The sequence below is a fragment of the Pempheris klunzingeri genome, chromosome 12 (assembly GCF_042242105.1).
Source record: "Pempheris klunzingeri isolate RE-2024b chromosome 12, fPemKlu1.hap1, whole genome shotgun sequence".
Lineage (NCBI taxonomy): Eukaryota > Metazoa > Chordata > Actinopteri > Acropomatiformes > Pempheridae > Pempheris > Pempheris klunzingeri.
In genome coordinates, this window is record NC_092023.1 from 5,655,715 (window position 1) to 5,667,133 (window position 11,419).

The window sequence follows — 11,419 nt, forward strand, 5'->3', positions numbered from 1 at the left end:
AGATCCCTGCATGTAGGCTACCGTGAAACATTTCAGATTTAAAACCTAATGTGTATAACTAAAATATAACTGCCACGCAATGGCCACACAATATATCCACTGGAAAAGGTCACCTGTAAGGTTACTTCTGCATGTTGGTGGTCAAGGCCGTAGCTTCAGCTTTAATTCTTGTGGTCCTAGCAGATGGCAGGCCTAAAGATTAACCCACTGTGTTCTAATCTCTGCTCATCTTGTAATGCACAGGGCCTGTCTGTGGTCACACAGGCTGCATCAGACATACATGTAAAGCACAATTAGCACACATAATGTCTCTATAGACATTTTGCATATAGTGTGCAGCATTACACGAGTTCACAAACAGATGATCTGCCATCGTCTGTCGTATGAACACGGCCTTTGTTTAAAATGTTTTATACATTCAGACGTGTCCCATCACATGAGATCAAAAAACTGGCCTCTGAAGCTGATACGTGTGAGTGTCTTTGCAATGATCGCTGTGAAAAATCATACAGATAAAAACTCACTGCTCATCTGTTGCCATCTTCTTAGTTTCTAATCCCGTGCCTTCAATCACAGCGGCACATGCTGACCTCTTTGTTCCTGTTGGGCACAGAGCCATTAGCATGCCCATTGGGAAATTCCAGGGAGATGCTTATCACTTTAGCTTGCTGCTGCAAGTGCATTGTTTGATTTGGATTATAGTCAATAGACAAGACCAAACCTGTGTCTAAATAGGCTCAGTGTCCCCTGAAATATTTGTATCAGTGTAAATCAGCCACTGACGCGACTGTACAATGTCTCAAATCATGTTTTGCCGTGACCAGATGGACCACTTCAGCCACGATCCTACTTTAAAAAGGAAATCACCCTTGAAGGGTTTAGCATCCACATTTAATCAAACACCAATCAAGGAATCAAGAGCAGCAGAGGATGAAACATAGTGGATACTAATATGTTTTCCTTCGTTTATTTTTGTTGTTATCTCATCTCACATTAAGAACTTTGCTTTATCCAGTGTATAAAGTGTGTCTCAAATGGCTAATATATTATTAAAATACATACAGAAATGCTGGTGTGATTTAAATTGAACAAAACGTTTGTACCTTATGTTGTGGTCAGTTCATTTATCAAGCTAAGATAATAACTAAAGCATTAAATACATTTTATCTTCAAATGACATGGAATTATCATATGAGAATGTTTTCTTCAGCAACATTTGGGTTTGCTGCTTATGATTACATTATGTGGTTGAAGTTTAGAGCACGTTTTTGGCCATGTATCAGGCAGAGATGTTGACAGAGGGAGCTGCAAGGAGAATTAGTTTGGCTCCCGTCCTGTGCATGTCTCTGAAACGTGAGGGTCCATAAAAATGTCAAGTGAACATGTAGATTACCAAATAACACTTTATCACTAAGACGTCAAGAACATTTTTGATTACAAGCATCCCAAGTATACCGAAAATACACCCATTACATATATATATATATATATATATATATATATGTGTGTGTGTGTGTGTGTGTGTGTGTGTGTGTGTATCAAATGTATCATTATATTAATCATTTATTAATCGTATATCTCCATTTCCTGACAAATAAACAATATTTTCCGCAGCAGTTTGCATGATGTGCAGCAGTGATAGAATTGTCTGTTTAAAATGTTTGTTTTTGGGTGGTGAAAACAAAACCCTGCCATGATAAATCATCGTTTTTTAAATTTGGGTCCTTACTGGGCAAAATGTGATCCACCAAGTCAAAAACAGAAAAGCAAACTTGGAATGGTTTGTAGCCTGCAGCACTTGTGTCACTACGGGATCACTCTGTCTGTTAGAGCACCTGTTGTCAAGATACCCAATTCAGCTTTACCATTTTGGATTATTATTAATAATCTCTAGTGTGGTTTGCCAAAGGCAGAGGTTCGCTTTTAGTCCTGGTCCACTCTAAAACTAGGTCACTCCTTTAATCTCTCCATGTAGAGTATACTGTAGGTTACCAGCCTTTTCATTTCATAAACCTCAGAGAGTGCTTGCAGGGTGAATACACAGAGTCACGTATCATGGAGAGTCCTGAAATATACAATCATGGGCTGAAATGACCATGTTCACTGAAGTGGTAACATATTTTATGAAGATGTTGCCACAAGTAATCCACAAGTCCCCAACACCGTGAAAGACAAACCTTCAAGAAATTAACAACTTCAGGCTTGCAACAGTAAAACATATATATATATGGAAATGAAATACGAACACATATAAGCCATTCATACAATAAAAGTAAATAAACATAATGTTCAAATGTGTATATGAAACCAAATCTAAGAATGTATTTTGTAGTTCATAATGTACAAACTGGTTCACTTTGTATCATCTATACTATAACGTGTGTGTCTGAAATGAGGAAAATCACTTTGCAGTTTGTAAACATGAGGTTTGTAAATATTTCTGTGGGTGGATTTGACGTGATACTGATGCACGACATGTTAGCCGCTGGTGCTAAAACTAAGCCTGTGCTGCGCATATCAGCCCCCCTCTGATATGATGCTCCATTCTTTAACACTGCTGCCTCCAAGTGGTAAGAAACTGGTGGTGGACATGACATGTACAATACCAGGACCTAAACACTGGAGCATTAGAAAAGGAATGTCTCTTTTGTGCCTTCTGTGGAAAAGGCCTATGGGGACTACTATAAGTATGTGATAAAAAAAAAACTGGACCACATCAGAGAACGCCAAGGTTCTTGAGATTTCAAGATCATCACAAGAGTCATGCAGAAACAAGGTGCACATTTTTGGAATAGTTTATGTGTGTGTGCAATGTGAGCCGGTTCATGACTGTCCTTCAGATTCTAATAATATGAGAGGTAAGTGGGTGATGACAGAAAAGAGCTGCTGCTTGTCCTCCGATAGGTGTTGTTTCCCTTTTCTGATAGACAGCTTAACAGAACCCCATCACATAGCAGAGCCTTCTGTAAAAAATGTCATTAAAATGCCTCTCTGGTGCAGGCAGACACAGTCCTGAAGGACTGGATCTACTGTCCCATCTGTAAGGTCTCATTCTCCAAGGATGAAAATGTGTTAAAGATCACAATAGATCACAAAGCAAGGATTGTGATGCATCTGTGCCTTTGATTACTTTGTTCTAATTATCGATAAGTTTCCAGTCATGACATGTTAGGAAGAACATTACAAAGAGTGAAAACAAGAGACGCTGAGGCCAATTCAAGGCAACAACATCAATAAGTGCATTTATTTTCAACTTAAAGCAGAACTCGACTTTTTGATGTTTAAGTCTCATTAATGTCACAATCATCTGAATATATGTGTTTTTGTTGTGTTCTGTTAATTCACGTCTTACAATTAAAACTAGTTTATGTTAAAGACGAGTCTGTGGTCATAGGAAACTAAAACATGATCTGATCTGATCTGATCTGATCTGATCTCATACAACAATGGTACAATGATTCCTAAATTAACAGGGTTGTCTATTGGCTGTTAAACTTGACAACTAAATCAAGTAACATAATTCACAACATGTAATTCAATGCATGTTCCCTAAATAAAAAGGACTAGTGTGCCTCTTCAAAAAAAAAAAAAAAAAAAAGGAGGGGGGGTTTACACAAAAAATTGGGGGTGTTTTGGGATCACGTGACCTCGTCTGCACAGGATGTCCCACGCAGGGTGAGCAGTGACGTGAAGCGTGGCCACGGTCGGCTCGCTCGTGCAATGTGGTCCTCGCGCACGAGGAAAGTTGGGGAAAAGTTTCGAAGTGATGTTTCCCAAAACACAAAAGTAGTTTCCAGGCAGAGTTAGAGCCTCCGTCTGCCCGCAGTCGGGATATTCTACAGTCGCCTGTGTTGCACAGCGTTTGTTTTTGTTTTTTTTTTCCACAGAATATCATTTTTTAACCACACAGATGATTTTCTGAAGAGCGAACATCAGCCTCACTCCTAAACCGCGCGGTTCTCCTCAATGTTTGTGCGCCACGTCCGTGCCGCCGCGCTGCCTCTCATTCATCCTGCAGAGGAGAGGAGCCCGCGTCCGGGGATACAATGAAGCAGTGTGTCCTTGTCCGAGACAATGCAGCAAGATGCTACGAGGGGACGCTGCTGTTTCTCACAAGACCAGGGACGCTTTGCTCGACTGCAGAGAGAGATCAGCTAAAGGTTTGTACCATCCGCTACCTGGACATCTCCGCAGCTTAGGAAATGACTCAGAGCCGGGAAGAAGAAGAAAAACCAGCCGCTGGCACGGTAGGGTTTGTAAACATCCTGCTGCCGTGCGCGTAAAACGCTGTAAATGAGGAGTAATGATGAGGTCCACCACTGTTTCCGCTGCTGTCAAACGATAGGAGGGTGATGTTTGTGTGTCCTCGTGTGATGCAGGTATAAATGATGATAGTGCAGATGTGGATGGAGGCTGTGTGTGCCGTTCAGACCACCATGATCAGAAACTCTTTCCATCATAGATGTGACTTGCTCATTTGACAATTTTCCAGATTTGATTTTGAACATTTGAAAGCGTCCTGCCCTCCTCAGAGAGGTGAATGGTGTGCAGTATTTATTAGTGTGTATTCATTCTGCCTCAATGGTGGAGATGCTGGAAATGCTCCTGAATTGAAAGCCCCCTCCCCCCAAAGTGCCTGTTATAGTATTGAATGAGCACCACACACACACTCAGTGGGGGGTAGTTCTCTTCATTTCCAAATGGCAAATACTATGACGTCCAAACTAAAATCAATCAATCACATGGAAATGATAAACGACACCTACACAAATCATATCGGCTTTCAGTATTTCTCTATAACAGCTAATTGTTTACACTATCACCCCTGGGTGAACATCGAAGCTTTCAGTGGGAATTTAGCTTTCGGCGTCTCCATGAGAGGCTGCTTCGAGGCTTTGAAGGCAGCCATTAATGTAATTTGTAGTGAGATGATAAATAGAGTGATGTGTGTTTCTGCTTGAGCAGATAGTCAGATTTGCCAAACGCTCCAGTGACTCTTGAATATGTAAAAGTGCTCAGCTCAAGTGCTTCAGCCTGACAGTTTGACGGCTATGGCGTATTAAGCTCAGATAATTGGGTGATATTTACTTACAGAGCACACAATCACTCCACAACGGCTTGGAAACGGTGTCTTTTTTCCCTTAATGATATGCTTTGTAGAAATTATTCACTCTCTTGACAGGTCCAAATGGTCTGTGTGTACTTCTTTTTCACTAACATGGAAAAAAAGAGTCCAAAGACAATTTATTCAGAATTAAGAAATTTGTTATATAGAATAGTTTTGAAATTCAATGTCAAAATAGGTAATTTGTTCAAAAGTCTTTTAGAAGAGGAATGTGACACCAATGGGTGCTGGTACGGCTGCATAAGCGTTGGCTGTCTTCCTGACTTATTGCCTGAATAGCCTATTAACATGCAGGGTAACGCAATACTCCCAATGGATGCTACTACGGTTTATGACGCAAGATCTTCTTGGATACTGCCAAACTCAGACCTGCCCTGTGCTCTGATAAACAATCAGATTCTTGAATGGCAGCATCAAAGATTACCTGAGAATATAAACGTGTCGAGGCTCGACTGACTTGTTGAGTTCTGAAAGTGGCCTCATGTTTACTTAGTCGTCTTCCTCTGTGTTTATTGGAATTGAAAACCAGCCCTGGTTACACCAACCCCCTCTAACTCATCCGTCTTCCTCTTCATCCTGACCCCAGCCCTTCCGAAAAGCAACGCTGTTTTTTTCTGTAATTCTAAGAAACGAGACTAACAAGTTTACGATATGTGTGAGTTGTACAAACTGCTGAGCATTTCTGAGTTTTCAGATCAATGCCACTGTGACTGCATGTTATTTTGATATCGGACCAGGGCTGTGACGTGTGGACTTTCTCTTAAAAGCCACATATCCCTGCGGTTAGCATGCAAACAACATCGCACCAACGAACAAAGCTCTCAATAATTGGACACAGACAAAAGAAATGCCCATATGTTGAATGGACGGCCCCCAGAAGCAGACAGGAGTACCAGCACTGAAGCAAAATTAGCGAAGTTTCTCCAGAAGCCTTTGAACAAAGGCTGGAAGACAATGATGATGGCTAAACAATGACTATTGTGTTTATATTTCTTATCACACACCATATGTGCAGCAACCCTGCAGTAGGGATCACATGACTGAGGTATTGAGGTAATGAGGTTATTGTCACAGCCTGAGAAAGCACAAGTCTCTCAGAGCTAAGATTAATTTCCCTTTTGTCTTTCTCTCACATTCTCTTTGTGATAAACCAGTACGAGGAATTACTGTCCTCTTATTCAGCTTTATATACCGCGCATAACCCATCCTCTTCATCGACGACAGGATGAGGACGTGTGCCAGGTTTAGTAGCTTTGTATTTTGTACCAGGAGTATGATGTACTCTATGTTTAGTGTCATTGTAAACCAGGAAAAAACATCTATTTTGCATTCTTTCATGCTTTTACTGTCTTTACTGAAGTCACTTTCTTATTACAGAATGAAGCTTTAGCCTCTGCATGACAAGCTATGACCGACACTACAGTCTAGATGCCCCGATTACAAAGCCAGGACTCAAGAATGAAGACCAAATATGCAATTGTCTTCATCTGTATCGTGGCCCTGGTCATCATCGAAAAGGAAAGCAACATCCTATCAAGGTAAGAGAAGAAAGAACAAGCTGTAACTTGACTTTGCTGAAGTAAACACAGTAATTCCTCAGAACATTATTCCTTTGGATGGAGTCATATCTTCTGAGGAAACTGCAGCTCAAACCCCCCTTGTTTCTTTCACATGCACTCTATGCACTGTCTCTTTCAGCTTTGCCTTCTGAATCCTCCAACTTCACTGTCAGTCTAAGCTCCCAGATGAAAAACAAAATATTAGGGGAGAAGACAGCTCAGTATCCTTTTAAAATTGATTTTCTGTCTCAATATCTACGTTGAGAGATTGGGTGGAAGTGTATCCTTGTGGCTAGAAACTCTTTACTAACTACTAACTTTCTAACTTTAATGCATGATAACATTTTGGTAAATATGCTCCTTCACTTTATTGCTGAGAGTTAGATGAGAAGATTGATAACGCTCTCATATCTGTGCAGTAAATATGAAGCCAGCAGCTGGTTCGCTCAGCTTAGGATAAATCTAACAATTCACTATTTAATATTCTATATACAGATGTTATAAGACTTTATTCAAACATTTGACACCTTGAATGCTGTTTTCATTTAAGACCATGGACGAACGCTCCTTGCTTTTTGTGGTTTCTAACTAAAATAAGTAAAATTTGTCTCCAGAAAAATGATCCAATAGTTGACTCAAGAGTGTGATACAATCTGAACCATGAGTTTTGTGATCCATTGCACCCCTTAAAACCTCTAATGCTTGATTTTAAGTTTGCTTTACTTAATTCATTCAAGACTGAAATGTAAAAAGTCTAAGTTGTGATTTTACAGGGTTTTGCGCTTTTCTGCTAAGCTAAGTTATTCTTCGTATCTGATGCACAGGCATGATAGTGGTGTCGATCATCTCATCTAAGTCTCAGCAAGAGAGTGAATAAGCATATTTCCAAAAGTTTCACACAATTCCTTCAAAGGAATTTAGCTCAAGGCCTTGATCCTCTGGATCTGTTGTTAGGCAGCTCCAATAAAATGTAAAATGTGAGACCCATCTCAGATATTGCTTCATCTGTTGTTAATTTCTCTTTATCAATCAAGTGTCTGTATCTCATCAGGGTCTCTGATAAGCTGATCCAGAGGCAGACTCCACAGCAGACCCCACAGACTCCACTGGATTACAGCAACACAACACAAAATGGCTCCCTGACGGTGCTCAAAATGCTGCTCTCTAAACTCACTGACACAAAAGGGAATTACTCAAGTTTCTCTGAGGAGCAAGAAGATGAAGAACCAGAAGATGCAGACATACACAGCGGTGGCCGTAAGCACATATTACTCTTGGCCACCACACGAACAGGTTCCTCTTTTGTGGGGGAATTTTTCAACCAGCACGGGGAGAACATGTTCTACCTGTTTGAACCTTTGTGGCACGTCGAACGCATGCTGACCATGGCCTCGGAGGCAAACAACGGGACAGTGTTGGCAGGAATCTACCGGGATGTACTCCAGGCGCTCTTCTTGTGTGATTTCTCCCCTCTTGAAAAGTTCATCTCTCCCCCACCACAGGACCACGTCACCCCGGCTCTCTTCCGCAGAGAGTCGAGTTTGTCGCTCTGTGAGGAACCTGTCTGCACTCCCGTCATCAAAGATGTTTTTGAGAGGTATTATGAATTCTCTAGATACTCACTATTACTGATCAAGCTTATAATGCTGGTTGAAAAGAGGAACTCAAGCTTAGTTTCTGTAAAGTCATTCTTTCCTGTAGTTTGGCACATTCATTTGCTCTAACTGTTAATGTGTGACACCCGTGAGCTTTAGTCTACATTGCTAGTTGCAGAGCTATAGCACATTCAAAATGCTTCGTCATTGCAAATGGGAAATGAAACATTGCACCATTGTTGACTGACCAACATGACTAAGAACTTTCACTATAGAATTTAGGAAACTGTGATGAGCATTTCTCTTTTATAGATCAAACTCACAATCAGTCCAGAAATGCCGCTTGGGAGTCATAGTTGACTTCACACAGTTTTTGATCTCCCATGTCTTGTACCTTTTAATCTTATTTCAAAGAATCAGGTATTTGTTCAGAATTTGCACTGATGCTTCAAACAAGAGAAGTTTGTGCCCATAAAGGCTTTGTAAGTTCCAATTCTCAGAAAATGAACACATCTACTCCCTCGACATCTGAAATAGCTTCCTTGCAGCTCTTTGAAAGATATTCATCATAAAATAACTATTCTGTATCTTATATCTCGTCTTAGGTATCACTGTAAGACTCGTCGCTGTGGGCCGCTGAATTTGACCCTTGCATCTGAATCCTGCCTTTCCAAGCAACACCATGCCGTTAAAACTGTCCGTGTGCGCCAGCTGGACACATTGCAGCCTTTGGTGGAGGATCCCCGCCTGGATGTGAGGGTGATCCAGCTGGTCCGAGATCCACGGGCCATCTTAGCATCCCGCATGGTGGCTTTCTCTTCAAAGTACAAGACATGGAAGACCTGGGCGCAGGATGGGCAGGTGCCTGAGGATGACGAGGAGGTGAAGAGGCTCAAAGGAAACTGCGACCAGATTAGGATGTCTGCAGAGGTGGGACTGAGCCAACCTCGCTGGCTGAGGAGACGCTACATGTTGGTGCGTTATGAGGATATAGCCCGCTACCCCATGCAGAAGGCAGAGGAGATGTACAAGTTCACGGGGATACCGTTTAGTCCTCAAGCTAGGGAGTGGATTCTGAGGAACACCCAGACCACACAGGAAGCCAGCGGGATTTACTCCACCCAGAAGAACTCTTCAGAGCAGGCGGAGAAATGGAGATTTAGCATTCCCTTTACACTGGCTCAGGTAGTGCAGAGAGTGTGTGGACCCACCATGAAGCTGTTCGGGTACAGATTTGTGGATGATGAAAAAACACTGATCAATAAGTCCATCAGTTTGTTTGAGGAGAAACTATTCCATTAATCTAAAGGTCAAAAAAACGTAGCTGTGAATCTGCAAAACACTGCACACGGTGGATCGGAGCCAGGAGAAGCCATTATTGCACAGACCAAAACTAGCAAGCAAAGGTGCCATAAAAGACGCAACAGCAAGATTTAGGCCATACAGTAATATTCATACTCACCAATGATGTGCCTCATTGTAACAATGAAGAGCCACTTGATAAAAAAGAAGTATTTATTTGCCTACTGTGTTCACGGAGAAGCCTGGTATTTAAGCTTTATGTTCCGCTCTGTATTTCATTTAAAATGAAGCAAGCATACATTTCAAGCCTGACTTATAGAAGATTATTATGTAAAATCTTATTGGTAATGAATCATGTTTGGATTTTCAGGGATACACTACAGTGTAAAGTGAAAGTGGTTTGTGTTTGTATGACTGAAAGAGAGGATGTTTCTGTTCACAGGGTTTATGATGTTAGTCCTCAGTACTAGTTCAACATGGTTTGTAGTTCTGCACTTGACTAGATAACTGATAGAGTCACTTTAGATTAGACCTGATGTACTTTTGTAGGGCTTTACAAATCCGACTCAGGTAAAGTGAATGTGGGAATGCATTTTGTCCTCATGTTGCCATATCAGCACAAAGTGTGAAAATACAGAATGATCTTTGGTGTATTTAACCAAATGCCATATAAAGCAGTTCTCTTGTAATGTAATTCAGAAGTCACAGCAATATATCATCAAAAAGATGGCAATTAAGCTAATGTATAGAAAATGTATATCTTATTCAGATACCTACATGTGTCTTCAGCATACAAATGTTGTTGATCTGAATAGCCTTAGTTTTGCTGAAGTATTTCCCAGTGCTGCCTCCTCACTTCTAAGTAAGTTTGGGTGTCATTTAACAAAAGCAGCTTCTCTGTCAGTAGCTTGCTGCTCCCGTTGAGAGACTGAATTAAAAGGTGTTGAGTCAGAGATGATCCTCTGATTTCAGACAAGTATGTTTGCGAACACACAAACAAAATACTTGTGCAAGGAGTTGTTTTAATCACTTCCCAACTCAAAGAAATAAAAACACAAGAAACAGCAAGTCCTGTGCCCTTTAAAGTTATTAGTTGTGAGATTTGTTTAAGTTGATGGTTTTGCTGACAACTAATATACAAGATGTGTGTATGTAACTGTCTTAATGTGGCCTATCACTTTAAGTGAAACCCAGGTGCTGTTGCGTTAAGTCACTGTTGATGGTATATAAAGGTATCCACTGTGACTCCACTTCAATGGCGGCATTGTGTTCAGCTTGGCTGAGGCACCGCTGAAACTGCCATGCTGTTCATGGTAAGGGATATGCATTCGAGGTACATATACTAGTGGGCTTATACTAACTTAGTGTTTAACATAAATATGAATACAACTTACAGACGCTGAGTCGGCCACTACTTCGACTCTCTACTTGGATATTTAAGTAAAAAGGAATACTGTGAAAAACCAAGTGCACCTGAAAGAATGGATGTAGTTACTTCATGCATTCAACTAATTCAGATGCCCAGCGTGACAATAATCATTTGGGGAGCAGTACAATTGCAGCTATTCATCTGTAAATGATGTACTGTATGTGTGACTGCAAGAAGTTGGAGCATCAGCCTTCATAGAGAACTGATGCTATCTTCAACTTCAACAACAACCATGTAAAAAGCCACATCTTAGTAAAACAATAAGTGCTTGGTACAGATGGACAGCTGAGAAACTGATTATGCTGAGATCATTGGATGATCTGACTTTATTGTGGTGTGAAAACTTGTTACCTTTTTGAGACGATAGAGGCTGAGGAGTGTTTTTGGAGGAAAATCTGTTGAGGCAGTG

General features: G+C 40.9%; 1 protein-coding gene across 1 annotated transcript; it reads left to right on the plus strand.

Annotated features, from left to right (window-relative positions):
- Positions 1-6,532: 6,532 nt before the first annotated feature.
- chst3a (carbohydrate (chondroitin 6) sulfotransferase 3a) lies at positions 6,533-9,581 on the plus strand. The gene is made up of 3 exons (XM_070841473.1): positions 6,533-6,663; positions 7,736-8,281; positions 8,885-9,581. Exons 1-3 carry the CDS (start codon positions 6,554-6,556, stop codon positions 9,579-9,581), a joined length of 1,353 nt encoding a protein of 450 aa, XP_070697574.1. The 5' UTR covers positions 6,533-6,553.
- The last annotated feature ends 1,838 nt before the right edge of the window (positions 9,582-11,419 follow it).